This window comes from Marasmius oreades, chromosome 2, assembly GCF_018924745.1.
Source record: "Marasmius oreades isolate 03SP1 chromosome 2, whole genome shotgun sequence".
NCBI classification, from domain to species: domain Eukaryota; kingdom Fungi; phylum Basidiomycota; class Agaricomycetes; order Agaricales; family Marasmiaceae; genus Marasmius; species Marasmius oreades.
The window spans coordinates 3,496,209-3,512,102 of NC_057324.1; the positions used below are offsets into that span (position 1 = coordinate 3,496,209).

Here is a 15,894-nt window from a genome sequence, read left to right on the forward strand (position 1 = left end):
CGTAGTTTTACTGCTGTTAAAAGTTAGGGCCGAAACTGACCCGGTGTTAACGAGTCTGATTGCGTTACACCCACGCGCAAGCTCTACTTACCATGAATGCCCAAGCTCAAGGGTTGGCTTCACTGAATTGGCTAGCTCATTTCGGGAGCATTTGTTTCTCATTACTAGTAATCTAAAACTCGCTCACTGGGATTTAAAAAAAAACAAAGGTGAGGATAATGTGACATGTCTGCCTATGGAAATTCCCTGAACCATCACAACCGGCTGGCCAGTGGACCGTCAGATGGTTGTCAGCTGTGGTCAGACAGCCACGGGTGGTCATGCACTTGTCGACTTACACAATCTGGGGAAACACTGATCAAGCACTTGCCATGCGCTGGCAAGTTCCCACCGCTGACCAGCGCTTGTCAGCGCCGAAGGTTTTTCCTGATGATGCCCACAACGACCTGCAAGCTTCAATGTGCAAATTATCAAGTCTGCAGACGCTCTGGACACTGCAAGCGTGTTACGCTCAATCCTAACTCATGATGTTCACTAAATTAAGTCAACTCACCCACTATGATCCCGGTAACGACTTGGTCGGATAAGATTAAGATCAAGACTCATTCGTCAATCCTACGATATCAACAAGCGTGCAAACAATTAGGTGAAGAAGATCCCTGAAAGCCAAGGCACTGCAAAAGCATGTCCTCAGGAGTCAGCCAGTCTCCTACTTCAGTTTCTCAGAACGAATCATATCATCTTCATAGACCGAGCGACTCATTCTAGGCTCCGTCGCCCCAAAGACCAATAGCAGATAAAACGATAATTTGAAAGGGAAAGGCTTTGCTCGCGTCCCTATTACTCCTTCCTTGCGATCCCTCCTCCACATGATCTCGATTGGCGAACAGGGCCAAAATCTGCTTTTCCGTGCTGCTCAAGTATTTCAGTAATACCATACATACCGACTAGCCTGTTCTACCTTTAGAATCGTTCAGACGCTGATACTTAGAACGTATGGGTACATATATAGATAATAAAGTACAAATCAGGAAGTTGAAACTAAGACGTAGAAAGGAGGAGTGTGACAGTTCTAGTTGACTCATACAACTGTCAGGCCCTCTCGATTCCTTCTGCGCGAGTTGTCGTTCAGGCCTTCAGGAGCACCATTTGATATCGTAGGTCGTTGTTGTAGGAAGTGGTGCATCTACATAGAGATTGCCGTCAAAGGAGCAGGATTCTTCGGGCTGGTCTGACAAAACAACGAGGGTGGATAATCAGATAACAAGCCTTGGATGAAAGGAAATGAACAAACTCACCCACACCCAGTTCTTCAAACTGAGATGGCTGAACTTCATATATAGGATATTCCAGGTAACACGCGAAGTCGGTGGTGGTTGGATCAAAACCTCTTGCAATCTGCCATTCGTGAATTGATTTGTACGTCTTGCTGGGCCAGTAACATATGTAACTTGACAAGTAATGCACCCTAACCTCAGTGGGTAGACCAAGGTATTCGCAATGGTGGTGTAGGATGGACTTTTGACCATTTTCATCAAAAGACCAGGTGTGGGTAGATACGCCTAAGCCTTTTTTGAGTGGTGGAAAGAGAGGGGGGGTATGGAGGAAGAAGTAGATAGGGGAACTTTCTGAACGTCGTTGCTGTTTAACTTGGGAGTCATCAATTAATCCACTCAGCTCGATATATGGCCTGATGAGCACTAAAAAATTAGCTTGGGTAGAGGATCTACGAGGCAAGACTCACCGTAAGATGACAGATCTTCGTCCAACGATATTCCGAGTCTGTAAAAAACACTTGGAGCCTGCGAGAGCCATGCATATTCATCGCCCAATTGATTAGAGTATAACCTCAAACTCGAGTATTCGTCTGTGAGGGTGAATCTATATGTTGATCAGCCACTGACATTGAGCATATCTCTCAACTTCGCACCTTGTTCTGCCATCGGGCATCAATACCTGGTCGCCAAGGCACCCAAATCCATTCCAGACCCGACTTCCGAATGCGATTATGGAATTTGTCTTACTTAAAAGGACGCACGGTCGACTGATAGTCGGAGGTTTATCTTCTCGTATCTCGGACGCAAAGTGGAGGACATCAATGACATCTCTGTCAAAACCTTGATCCAATGGCAACCGAGAGAGATAGCGAAAGCAAACATCTTCATGGAGGAGTTCGACGCTTGATGGCAGCGTCTCGAAATCGCCGAAGGTCACATAATCTATATCGCGATCGGGCCCCTCTATTCCACGGACAAGAGTTCCTTGTTCAGGATCTATCCACACCTCGGATGGACTGCAATGCCATACGTCCCGCTGTGTAAGCTCTTAATCAAGTCGAGGTCATGAACTAAAATACTTGATGCTTACCGACAATGTATAGGCATAACTTCGTCCGAACTGTCCAAGGCTATCCCACAAATGAGCGAGAGGTACAAGCTCTGCACCAATCGGTCAGCGGAAAAGACCACGAAAACGGCAAGAAATTCACCTCCATAAAATATCAGAAGGGGCACACTTGACCGGTTAATCCCGAATAATTGCATCTTCGTCGTATTGCTTGTACCGCTTAGTCACTAGTCAAAGCTCTTCAGGCAGTACAAGAGACATACATAGTTTCAGAGAACTGTTGAAAGTCTTCCTTCCATGCCTGGAAAAGCTCTTGATATTTGCAACTCAAGTCATAAACACTGGCCCATACCTTCTCCTTCTCTGGTCCACTGTACGAAACTACCGTGAATCTCCCATGTTCACCACAGATTTTGGCAGCGCAAACCGTTCGATCAACTCGAAAGCGTCCCTCTTCCCGCCGCTTCCTAATACCGACGTCCCATTGCCTTGGGTAAATTTCGCAATGTATATCCCGAATTCTGTGCACTCCGCCAAGCATGATTTCGTGGAACTATGGACCTCATCAATGCTTCGTCAATAATGGAAACACAAGATACGTACTTGGTCGTATATCGTACGCCCCCTCCTCCGCTTAACAATCTCATGATAAATATGGTTATTCGTCTGGTTTCCCTGGATGGCAGTGAATGTGCCCTGTCCAATCGAGACCCCATAGGCCGCATGGAAGAAACTCATTGCAAAAGGTGGACGTGAGGAAAAAAGTGGGGATCAGAAAGGAAGAGGCGTGATGAAGTCGCATCTCCTCTGGACTGTGGACAACGATCAATCACAGCTCTTGATTCAGTGTTCTCTATAGCTGTCGGATCCTGATCCAGTTTGCCAGTGCGTTGGTATGGTTCCTCGCAAGCCGCTCGTGTGAACTGATAGATGGGCGGTTCAGAGCACTGCGAACGAATTCTTCTCGTGCTTTGAGCATTTCATCCACGCTGGGGTGCATATGACGCGTGGCTGGACGGGCTGAAAATCAATATGGTCTGTATCCGACTCAATTTCTGAGCCTGTGTTGAATGCAAGATCTAGAACGGCCAGCCCAGAGTGTGCAATAATCGCGTTTGCCGAATGAGAGATGACGTTGACCTGCATTGAAGGGATGAAGTTTGTGTTTTCGAATGTTACACGTCTGATTCGACCGATACTAGTTATTAACCTACAAGGCCAAAGATAATTCAAGTACTCACCTTTGAATACGTTCGAATGATCACTGTCGTTAAATCTGCATATTCTCTGGACGCTTCACGGCCAACCCCCGGGATTTTTAAGCTGATGTTCACAACGTCTAGTCAACACGCCCACTACAGTATCACCCACGTAACGCGTTGAATATGACTAGAATACACATCAATCTACGGGATCGATGGGGTGCAAACGATCAGATGAGGAATACCAATAAGTACCTCGAAGGTAAAAGCGAGGTCCCCAGGTCAGCCAGTCTCCTTCAGTCTCTCCCTTGAACTGAACCTGCTACAGAAAGGAAAAGATAAAGCGTCGAAGGCCAATCCTGGCAGGGAGAATGTTTCGATGATTTATGATATTTGTGTACTTTTTTCTTTCCTCGAGTCACCCTTTGCCGTAATGAGGAAGTACTTGCGCTGGAAAGCATGACAATGTGAAAGGAAAGTGCTTAAACATCCTGCATGCCTTCAAATATATGGATGTCTGATCATTGAATAACTTGTGAATAACAAAAGGCTGCAGTCAGGAGGGGGGCACATTGGGTAGTATGTCCGATCCGTTGACCCCCATTTTGGCAATTTTTGGTACATATTTTTGGGTCAATTTGGGCAGGTATTTGGTACATTTGGATCGGGTAGGTGAATTTTGGTCCATTTTGTGTACATAACCGATACAACCTCGTATATAATAATAATAATAATATCTACCGTACCTGATCATTTTAAGGGTACTATATTGTAGAAGAATCGAAACAAACACTAAGAACAATTGGAGGAGCTAATCTGACTCGCCCTCTCTGTCTTCAGAGCCAAACTCGTAAGGTATGTTACTCTTGCAAGGCGTCCGAGCCCTCGCACAGAACAGATCCTGGTGCGTGGTTGCATGGTGGAGGTTGCGGTGAGAAAGTGAAAGGTAGCACTCAGGTTGAAAACAAACCCAAGGGCATATAATAAATCCGGTACCCAGGACAACCCCGATTTTTGGTACATACGGATCGGACTTGGCTACCGACGAGCCCATTTACGCACATTAGGGATCGTAGGTGGTACTCAATTTGGGTCGTTTTAGGTACACTAGGATCGGAGTGTCGGCCAAAATGAGACCCGTTTTTGGTACATCCCGGATAGGACCGTCCAGTGTATATGCCCCCCTCCTCTGCAGTCGCAGCAGATGGCAAGAAGGCAGGTGACTTACATAACGATATCAACCCCGCAAGACACTACTAGTACTTACTGTACGTCTGTCATTCTTACTACATAGGTGACCGCGACGAAAGCGACACCGAACTTGGGTTCGGGTACCTCAACATGCCAACAGTCGCCCCAAAATACCAATATCAAAGCAGATACTTAAAACGGTAAAGGGAAAGGATCTGCTCTTGTCCCTACTTCCGGGTACTCTTTCCTTTCGATCCACATCTCGTGGCATACCAACACAGGCAGGCGAACAGACCCAAAATCTACTTTTTCGTGTCGTTCAACTCAGTAATACCGATACACATACCTATTGTCAATCAAATCCAGCGCATTCTGCCTTCCCTGAGCCGCCACCGAATGCATAGCGTGCGATGCGGCCAACACTTCCTGCGCTTTCGCCTTCGAAATCTCTCCAATTCTTTTCACTCTCTCTACCATGACCGGATCCGGCATTTCAGGTAGAACTACCCTCGGTAGATCACCCCATCGTCGATATTCACCCATCGGTCCTGCATCAGGCGCATTAACGTACCGCTTCAGTACCCTGCTTAAATTCCCCCAATGTTTCGAAGGTTCGTATAAGACCTCCACACAAGTGATATCCAAGAATCCTTTCCGCGTCAAGAGTGGCATAACCCCGTTAGAGCTGACCAAGGCAGCTGCTGGAGATGGGGATGGTTCATAGTTGATTCCGAGCCTTCTAAACTGAGCAGTGAAAGGGTTGGAGCCGCAGGGCGTTATGGTGTTCTTGGGGCGTTCCTGGGTGACGTGGTCAATGGAAAAGAGGTCATATGCATCTTTGAGCGCTTTGTCGGCAAGATATTCTTGCGGGATTCCGAGTACAGGTTGAGGTTTGAGTGCTGATTTCCCTGTTGGTGTGGTGTTAGTGGATATTGGGTCCGATCAAGAAATGAAAATAGACGACATACAAGGGTTATCATGAACCATGTATCCTTGATCATCGAGAAACTTGGAGTATGTTTCTGGAGTAAGATATCCCGTATTTTTTGGATCTAGGTACGAAAATATCGCATCCAATAGTTCGCTGAAGAGTTTGGATGGACTCATGTCAGCGTTGAGAAAAGGGCCCCAGGAACCAGCAGCCTGTTCAAAAGAACGCGGCTTTGTTTCTCCACGGACAGGAGAAGGTCGAGGTTGAGGAGGGGGAGTCGGCATAGTATATGAATGCGTCGAATGGGGATGTGGTGAGGGTGGTGGGGAGTGGGGAGAGAACTGGTACGATTGTGGGCTGCCAGTTGTAGAATTTCTGGATGAGGAACTTCCTTGTCTGGGGGGAAGCGGTGGCGGTTGCCCACCCGCAGTTCGACGCTGAGGTAAGGGTGGTGGAATGGCAGACGTCGGCGACGATACCGTGATCCTTCCGAAGTTCAGCGATACCCTTTCCGCTACCGAAGGTCTCTCTCCATTTCCTCCGCTTTTCTTGAAGACAGTCATTGCGTGCTCCAGAGAGTGCCCCTGCGAGAAGCGTTCTCCAAGTGTACAGTTTGCGCAGAGGTCGTAGTCGGTACATATCAGACAGTGTATTCGGGGATTGTCAGGAAGAATGTTCTGAGAGCAGAGATCGCAGCTATAGGTCATGGGGGCCATTGTGTAACGCGCAACTGGACAAGACTATCGCCTCGTTCTCGGTTATATGAACTCTTGGTGACCACGATTCATACTGAAAGCAGCACTCTTGACAGATGTGCCTGTTTATTTCTGACACACGCCTAAAATTTGATCACTCTGGATCACAGTACCGGTCGCTCCTGTGAGCTCGGATTATTTGAATCGATTTAGGTTGCGAATGGCGTAGGAAGTCGGCCTCAGGTATCGCATTTGAAGGACAGCACCCATGCAGTCAGTTCAAGAACATTAACAGAGCATCTATGGGAATGTTCATGTTCACTGCCACGAGTTTGCTGTGCCTTGATAGAAGCACCTACAAGTGAGCAAACGTTAGACCTGTTACACTGGGATATGCAAAAATACATCCACACAGGGTGATAGTACATGTCCATTTCATCCCGTGGCATTTCATACACGAACTCCCTGAAAGATATGTCGAAAAGTCTCAAAATTACATGGTCCACAATTGGGAGAGCTCAGGACCGCAAAAACGATCTGCTTGAACCATCCCTTAAATTCAGGATCCAAAAGAACATCTCGCATCTCGCTGGCTACTTGCCCTGGCGGACATCCATACGTGCCGCATCCCATAGCACCTGACAACTACGAGAATCAGACCTTGAACACGAACGTAGTAATCGGGGAGGTTAATCTACCGAGAACCAAATGCGTCTTCCCATAGTATGCCGCCATCCTGTACACCAATCGGATCTTGTCTCGCAGGTCGTCAAGGTCGGTCCTTCGTCTGAGCGACATTCCGTCGTCTGTAAGAGCAGGCCACCTTGGAGCGGCCACAGAGATGACCGACACCACACGACGTTGTTCGATCGGAAGCTCTGTGCAGGCATTTTCCAGCTGATCCCTGAAGATAACTACCCCTGGTGAATAAATTCCCGCCGCGGACCCTTCCCCAACATTGGGAATGGGGTAGTAAGACACCTTGAGGGTGGTGTACAACGTGGACGAATAACAAAGACTATCTTCCTGAAGTAAAGTGGGCTTAGGACAACCTCCAGGGTTTCTTGTGCACGTACTTACCTGTCGAATTTCCAAAGCACTGTGTTCATGCCACGACCCAGCAGGTCTTATATCACTCGCCAAATTCAGCATGGCAACGTTCCCGTTCGCTTCCTCGTCAAGGTACATCATCTTTCTTGCGGTAACGAAAGCATCCGCGTTGACCACTTCCACTGGTACTGGGGTACCGAATGGGTCCGGGCAGTCAACCTGGTCGAGTGGCGGTAGCTGTTCTGGAATGAATGTTGAAAGTGCAGTAGCACCTTGCTTGGAGTGCTCCGCGACGATGGCGGGTGACCGGCGAACGGTCTCTCGGGCAATGAATTCGCGTCGTCGTCGGAGTGGAACGGGCATGATGCAATGAGCGTTCAAGTCCGGGGTTTCGAGTCATGGTTCTGAGTCTGGGGAAGAGTGATATTCAAGGTGCGGGTGCTAGAGAGAGGTATAACAACTTACTATGGTTATAGCACATCGAGGTATATGGAACGTTGTGTACCCTCAGAGATCCGAAAGGCAGAACATTGACAGATCCAAGCTAGGAGAAGGCCACGATTTCGCATGCACTGCACCTATCAGTCATGACCTCTAGACTTGTAGGAGCTAACACTGCGGGCAAAACCCCACTCGTAAGCCATGGCTTACGAGTTTAACTCGTTAGCCATGCGGTGACCTGTTCGGTAACCAGTTCGGTAACCACGTCGTAAGCCAACGCATTGATCGATGCCGAAAATTTTCCGCCGGCTAGATAAAATTGGTATTCATATCACATGTTCTCGTGAATTATTTCTAGTAAAACTCGTGTAACGAGATTGATCAATTCTTGCTGCCTTTCTCCCTCCACCTCCACTCATCGAGTCACTTCAAAAGTAAATATCTAAAATCAAACAGTAGGGGTTATCAAAACCTTCTTATATTTGCATTAACTAATTACTTCATCCTGTAAAAGTCGAACTCAGTAAGTCACGGCGACAAACTATATTAGTATATACCTGTAAAAGTCGAACTAAGTAATATAAGTATTAATATAAAGAAAGAGAATGAATAGAAGCTCACCTCAGTAAGTCACGGCGACAAACTGAGGGAGCTTTACTACGGTATGAAAATATATATACGATAGTGGATAGGAGTGAAAAATAGGAGTGAAAATAAAGAGAGACCGCCGGACTGACTGCCGCTAGTGGCAGCGTAACTGGACGTACGGAGTTGGTTTCAACACCCCCCCTACTTCGTACCGTCCAGACCCAAAACCGAAATAAACTTTCTGTGTTGTGGACCACTCAAACACTTCGTAAAAATGTCCGCAACGTTTTCGCCTGTGCGTACGTCGACGATTTTGATTTGACCTTGCGCCACTTTTTCGCGTATATGGTGATGTCGGAGGTCGATGTGTTTTACCAGCCCATGTAATTTCAAATTCTCTGTTAGACTTCGAGACCCTTCGTTATCTCCGTGTAGTTCTATTGGTCCTTTTATATCCATACCAACTTCCTTCAGCCAAGACGTCATCCATACCGCCTGTTGACTAGCCCTCGCAAGGGCAATATACTCAGCCTCGACTGTCGACAAAGCGACCGAAGCCTGTCGCTTTGAACCCCATGCGACTGGAGCACCTGCCATAAAGAAAACATGGCCCGATGTCGATCTTTTGGTGTCACGACACCCACCCCAGTCCGCATCAACCCATCCGATAGGTTTCATGTCCCCCCCTCGACTGTAATGTATGCGATAGTTCATTGTACCCCTAATATATGCTGCAACATGGATTAATGCTTCCCAATGGTTTTTGCCCAGGTTACCCTGAAAGCGTGCCAACAAATTGACAGCGAACGACAAGTCTGGCCGTGTGCAGATCTGTCCCCATTGTATTGAACCAAGGAGTTCCCGGTACGGTTTGTTTGACATAAATTGACGATCTTCAAGCGGAGGTGGATTTGGGGATTCAGAAAGGATTGTGTTAGAAGGTAGTGGAGTTACTCTTGGTTTTATGTTCCACAAACCGAAGTGACGCAGCATCCGTTCGAAATATCCCGTTTGAGAAAGGCTGGTGCTACCGTCCGCGTCATCCTGCTTTATTGCCACACCTAATAGAACACCTCCTGTAGCGTCACTACATTCCCATTGTTCTTTGAATTCTTTCTTCGCCTTATCCCTCCCATCCGCCGTTGTTGAACCACCGTACACGTCGTCGGTGTATGTATTCGTTATCATATATTCGTCACCTTGTCGAACGCGAACGCAAGGGTCTGCCCGAGACTGGTAATAACCCAAGTTTTCGTATGTATTAGACAGCGTCTTGTACCAATTGTAGGCTCCCTGTCGTGTTCCATAGAGGGTTTTCTTCAATTTGCAGACAAGATGTTCCTTTCCTGGCACTTCGAATCCTTCTGGCTGCCTCATGTAGACGTCATGCTCGATGGGACTGTTGAGGTATGCACCCTTGAAGTCAATCTGGAACACTTTTAGACCTAGGAGGACTATCAATGCGATAGTCATCCGAACGGACTCCATTCTGACAACGGCGCCGTAAGTCTTGTCATAGTCAACGCCGAATGCCTGTGTGAACCCTTGAGCTACCCATCTCGCTTTCCAACGAACAGGATCCCCATTTGCATTCCATTTAATCGCGTATACCCATCTCCCTCCAACCAGTTTCGCCCCCACCAGTAATTCCATTAAGTCCCAACATCCTTTTTCGTTCAGCATATCCACTTCTTCCTTCATTGGTGGAATCCATACATCAGGGAATTTCATAGCTTCGCGATAATGTTGAGGGACCCAATTATTGTGGTCAACCGAAGCGAAAGCCCATGGGTTATTGACTATAAGAGAGTGCGCTCGGTCTTCTTTTGGTCTTGCAGAATCTGTCACCCAATCCAAACAACGTTCTCGGGCTTCCCTTTCTGTTGCCAATGTTTCCTTCATCTCCCTTTGTGCCCGGGAGGGAACGATCACTCTGCGATCCCTACGTTCCGCTAACGTAGGTTCCGGTTCATTTCTATCTTGAGGAAGAACTTCAGTCGCTGGAGGAATTTGCTCCGTAGTCGGCGGTGGACGTAAATCATGTGGGTGAGTACTAATGGGGATTTCAATTTCGAAATCACCATCATTTTGGATCGGATCATTGCTTCCATGGACCGGTAGTGTCCTGTGTGGTGTTCCCTCCTCGAAGCGGATATCACGGTAATGGGCGAAGAATACCACTCAAGAGTCAACCTAATATCAGAGCTACGGGAGTAGCACCAACACCAAATCAACCCAAAAACTAGTAAACCTCCGTGTAAAGTCTATCAATAACTCTACACACCAGGAAAGATTGCAAGGGTGGACTGCTTGGCAAAGGTTACGCACAAGATCACAGTCTCAGTATCGTATGAAGTTCTTATGAAATCAATGTGTAACTGCAAGTGTAAAAACACCACAGCTACGGGATTCTAAGGTTTGTAGGGGCTCTGTTTATTGTCCAGTGGACTAAGTGGGACTATGAATTTCGTCTACGGTAAGACTAATTCGAACGATTGGAGACTATTGCCCTCGACGGACACGAAAACTAAGTCCTCGGCGGACACGAACGCTAAGACCCTCGACGGATCACGAAACAGTAATCAAGACCTCGGCGGCCTACGGACGGATAGTTCTCTAGTTTTGACCTCGACGGTCTCATATAGTTCAAATCAAATCTTATCGTTTCACTGCACAAAGACAGGGCAAATCTCTCTATTGGTGTCAAGAGCAGTTACTCATGGGCAACCCACTCAGGACTTTCCTATGCACGGGTAGTACTTTTTTATCTACGGATACATGAGCTGCTTTTATACTACTTCTATGCTAGCTTTGTAATCCTATCTCTACTTGTTTTATCTCTAAAAATAATGCACTGTAGCTACGAATCCATGCAGAGTCTTATCGCTAGGGACTGCTACATGTGCAGAATCTTGTCTACGGAGCTTTTCCGTATTCGAATCATATGTTTTGGACCAATCTGGACCGTTCTTCATTCTTGTTTCAGCATGTGGAATGGACCTACATAGGCGTACCATATGGTATTTCCTGCCTACGGACCTTATCCTGCATTTCGACGTTATCAAATCATATGGACTTTGTGTGTCCAAGTAGTTCCAGCATAGGGATCCAGAGTTCCGAATCGCCATAGCACATGAACAGCATGGACTCCGAGATCCGTTGTTCATTCCTGCCTGGTTCCTAGGTACTCTATCTGTGATCTGGGATCTGTATCATGTCTTTTTGTCTTTTCCTCAGATCGGGACTCGATCTACGGTCATATCAAATTTCTCCTAGTCTGTGTGGTCCAATGTCCGATTTCTTGTCAACTAAATCCCCCGTAGAAGTAGGTACTCCTAGTATGAAGGTCTTTTGACTTTGTTAAGTTCTGCTACAAACGGTTCTGTGAAGACTACAAGTCTTCTAATAGTACAATCCCTTGATATGCCAGTGCATAGTAGAATGTAGAGAGTAGAACTTGGTGGATTACCGCTTAAGTCCTCTGCTCATAGTGTTCTACAGGTTTCGAACGGTCATACAGTTTTCTGATACGATCTACGGCTCTCTCTAACTGGTCTAGCTGCGCCTATGGCACATCCTACTAGCGGCACTAGCTTTAACTAGCAATCCGGGCTCACTCTAGTTCTTAATACGATAAATATCGCTCCGTAGCACTGTTTTAAAGTGCAAAAAGAACCTTGTAGCATAGTCAACTAAGTCGCATTAACGGGATTCCAAAATCTTCCGAGAGTCCGGAATCCACAGCCTATATCCCCGTCGTCCAATGTACCCCAACATCCGACCCTTTATCGCTTGCCTCGACAATTTTCCATCCCTATGCCTTTCTGGAAGTTTGGCCCATGCGTCGCAACCAATCGGTCTCAAATGAGACACGTCCTGTCGTTTTCCAGTCCACAATTCTGCAGGCACGTCGTCCGGAAAACATTCCGATGGCATGAAGTTGTCCACATAACAAAACGTGGAGACGACTTCCGCCCAGAGAGAAGGCAGAAAAGCAGCATCCTCAAGCATTGTACACGCACCCTCTATTACTGTTCTGTTCACCCGTTCTGCTACCCCGTTCGCCGATGAAGAATATGGTGTAATCCGTTCTATCAGAATTCCATTCCGCTTACAGTAATCTTCCATCAGACCGTTGTCCAATTCACCTCCCCCATCTATCCGAATAACCTTCAATTTCTGTTCGGTTTGGCGTTCTCCCATGGAGTGATAACTCTTGAATGCTTCCAACAACGTAGTCGCCTCTTTGTTCGGCAGGAAATATGGTACTCGGTACGACGATCTCCCATCTGTACACAGTAACAGATACTTTTTCTTCCCTAGGCTCTCTGTTCGAGCAGGACCCCACAAATCCATATGGACTCTCTCAAGCACCTTGGTCTCGTGCTTAACCTTATTATCGAAAGGTCTATGGGTCGCCTTCCCATAAAGACAATCCTCACACATTCCAATTACTTCTTTCGACGTTATGTGAAGACCGTCGACGAGATTCTTGGATGCCAGCCTAAGTATTCGCTTTGTACCGTTGTGTGCCCAACGCCTGTGCCATGTCATAATCCTGACCGGCTTGTCGAGAGACCTTGAACTCGAGTAATTGGCGGTAGCTTTGACAGGGTTTGCGAATTCATACATCTTCCCATTCTTCTCAGCTAACGCAACCACCCTATCGCTATCAGGTGCGCAAACCGTAATCTTTCCATTTCCCCAACTGCCATGGAACCCCTTATTGTCAAGCGAAGACATAGATACTAGATTGTTGCCAAAAGTCGGTGTATGCCTGACTCCTTCTAGGCTTATTCTCTGACTTGAATTCTTTGCCCAAAGTGAAACTTTTCCTACTCCTGGAATAGGGAATTCACCTGACGGTCCCAACTGTGCTGTCTGGCCTTTACTATCCGTCTTTTGGTAACTCGTGAACGCCTCGTGGTCTCTCCAACAATGGTCAGAAGCTCCGGAATCAAAGAACGTTCTCGAAGATGTATTGGATGATGAAGAAAAGGGGGTCATAAGGCATACATGACATGAGAGTTTGTCCACAAGGTATACATGTGCGTGTATATCGATAAATTCACACTCTCTCCCTTCCTCCTGACTACGATCATCCTCTAGAATGGTAGGGTGTAGGAAATTGGTTCTAGAGTTGTATGTGTCAGGAGGTGGGATTTTGACAGAGGGTGTCGACATACCAGCACTGGTGTTCAGGACGTATGTATCAGCGGGTGACGAAACACTATTAGCGTTTGTCGATGGCAAAGGAGCACTGGTATTCGCGTTCGTCATGTTTGAAGTGCTTGCATTTGACTTGACAAACTCTTCTCTAGGTTCCATTCCGTTCGGAAATTTCCAACCTTTAGGGTTCTTTCGTAGCATAGTCAACTAAGTTGCATTATCTCCCCCAAACAAAAGAGGACTGTCCCCAGTCCATCTACGGACTGAGCATAACATCATCTTCTATCGTTTGAATTGATCTACGGCTTTTTCATTTGGTAGTTCTACTAAAAGCCTTCAAAATGGCCCGTAGATCTACTTAATCTTATCTACGGTATACACTCTAGCGTACAACCGTCAAGTCTCTGACTTAGAGAAATTTTGAGCTCAAGCTCTACGCTGACCAGCGCTAATGTTCCCAAAAAGGAAATGTTCCGACATCAAAATGATTTTCCCACGCCAGAACTCCTACGATGCAATGTTCCGTCGTTAATTACTCCCATCATTTCTTAATTATGGCCTCATCATTCCGTAGATGATTTCAACAGCCTCGAGGCTTTAATTTCCGTAGATCTAGAATATTCTACGGGTCATGTGCCTGTTCATATGCTTCGTCATGTTGAACTTAGTGGCTGCAGTTCAAACTCAGCCACAATTCATTTCTTTCTTCCTTTCCCCCACCTTCCTTATGCGTGCAGTCTGCCGTAAGTCCTATCCGCACTCTTGCCGCTGCTTCTCTCGTTGTCAAGGTAGGTTCTCCGAGATCTGCGGTGCTCCAGAGTTTGCTCTGAGGCCCATAGATCGCTTCTTATCTGCTTCGCCGTCGCACACTAATGCGACATCGTAGATCTTTTCAAATGCCATCTAGACCAGACAAAGGCAAGGGCAAAGCCAAAGCCGCGCCTTCTGCACCGTCTCCTCCTCCATCTGCCATTCTCGACCTTCTGGAGGGAAATTTGCACGTAATTCATGACTGGACAGCCGGCCTTCAAATCCAATACATCGCCAATGTTATCGACGTGCCCCGCATGCAGCGGGAATTTCGGAAACATAGCACCCTTTTAGTGCGTCTTTCTTCTCTTATCTATCCTTTACTTTTCTGACTTCGCCATAGAACGATACTCATCGTCAACTGGTCCGGTTTCAGGAAGAAGACTGGATCACACCTGCTCTCCGTATACTGGCCTTGCTCTCAATGCTAGCCGACGATTGGGTGATCCCTTCTGATGAATGGCGGTATACTCCCGAAGCTGCTGAAATGCTTCTGGATCGTATCGGCGGGGTAAGTCTCCCTTTTGCTCTTCCGTTTTCTCCATCTAACCCATCTGTAGACCTTTTTCTTCGACCAGCCGCCCCCAGAAGTTTATCTTCCAAACGCTCCGAGGTCGGGTCTTCGATCTACGGCAAGTTTTATCTCCATTTCTGAACTTGTTGGAAGAAGCTAAAGTTCGATTATCGTAGCCCCCCACCATCGTTCCTCCTCCCTCCGCTGTAGCTTCAAGCTCAGCAGAAGTTGCTATGGGTTCACCCCTAGCAGCTGGTACTCTGCATTCCCTTGGTTCATCCAGGGAAGTAGAGACTTCACTCCCGGTGGCCGGGCCATCGAAAGTTTCATCCAAGCGCAAGGTAAAGTATCGTTTTCATATCATTTCTTATTCTGCTCACAAATTTTTAGGCTCCCGAATCGCCTATGGCTGGGTCATCGCAATCGAAACGACCTAAGCCTGTGCGAGCCTTCGTTAACAAAGTCGCTTTTGTCGAATCTTCGGGTGAGGTCAATTCTCCGGCGGTAAGCTCTTCATTTTCTATCATCTGCTTCAAGCTCTAATTCTTCTGGTTCCTTAGCGTTACAAAACCCGTTCTCGTGGCAAGAAAGTTCCTGCCCCCGTAGCTTCCGAATCTGAGACTATGGTGGTAGATTCGCCCCCCAAACCTTCGCCATCGAAAGCTGCAAAAGGCAAAGGTAGGGAAAAAGCGGTCACAAAACCAGCCCCAGCCACCGTAGACGACCTGTGGGCGTCTTCTACTTCAGCTCACACCTTTCCCGAGTCTTGGATTGGTGAAGCACGGAGTGAGTTCCTCACTTTCTACTCTTTCTTGTCTCTCGGTTAACTTTGGGACTTAGACATGGACCTTCAGTTCAATCTAGGCGAGGCTACGCTAAGCCTCGAATCGATCTTGAAAGCTGGTAGGTCCGTAGCCTTCGTAAGTTCCCCTATTTCTCTTCTTATTCTATCACAAC

At 47.1% G+C, this 15,894-nt stretch overlaps 4 protein-coding genes across 4 annotated transcripts; all 4 read right to left on the bottom strand.

The window, feature by feature from the left end:
* Positions 1-1,136: 1,136 nt before the first annotated feature.
* On the bottom strand, positions 1,137-1,815 carry E1B28_004900 (uncharacterized protein; the record flags this gene model as incomplete). Its single annotated transcript, XM_043149427.1, has 3 exons — positions 1,137-1,231; positions 1,299-1,690; positions 1,745-1,815. 3 exons carry the CDS (start codon positions 1,813-1,815, stop codon positions 1,137-1,139), a joined length of 558 nt encoding a protein of 185 aa, XP_043014033.1.
* Positions 1,816-1,881: 66 nt separating this feature from the next.
* E1B28_004901 (uncharacterized protein) lies at positions 1,882-3,623 on the bottom strand (the record flags this gene model as incomplete). Its single annotated transcript, XM_043149428.1, has 6 exons — positions 3,588-3,623; positions 2,950-3,529; positions 2,610-2,899; positions 2,489-2,556; positions 2,368-2,438; positions 1,882-2,313 (listed from the first exon to the last, which is right to left on the bottom strand). The coding sequence occupies exons 2-6, from the start codon at positions 3,082-3,084 to the stop codon at positions 1,882-1,884; spliced, it is 996 nt and encodes a 331-aa protein (XP_043014034.1). The 5' UTR covers positions 3,085-3,529; positions 3,588-3,623.
* A 1,440-nt stretch (positions 3,624-5,063) lies between these two features.
* E1B28_004902 (uncharacterized protein) lies at positions 5,064-6,233 on the bottom strand (the record flags this gene model as incomplete). Its single annotated transcript, XM_043149429.1, has 2 exons — positions 5,064-5,647; positions 5,708-6,233. The coding sequence occupies 2 exons, from the start codon at positions 6,231-6,233 to the stop codon at positions 5,064-5,066; spliced, it is 1,110 nt and encodes a 369-aa protein (XP_043014035.1).
* Positions 6,234-6,924: 691 nt separating this feature from the next.
* E1B28_004903 (uncharacterized protein) lies at positions 6,925-7,778 on the bottom strand (the record flags this gene model as incomplete). The annotated part of the gene is made up of 3 exons (XM_043149430.1): positions 6,925-7,010; positions 7,064-7,391; positions 7,446-7,778. 3 exons carry the CDS (start codon positions 7,776-7,778, stop codon positions 6,925-6,927), a joined length of 747 nt encoding a protein of 248 aa, XP_043014036.1.
* Between the last annotated feature and the right edge of the window lie 8,116 nt (positions 7,779-15,894).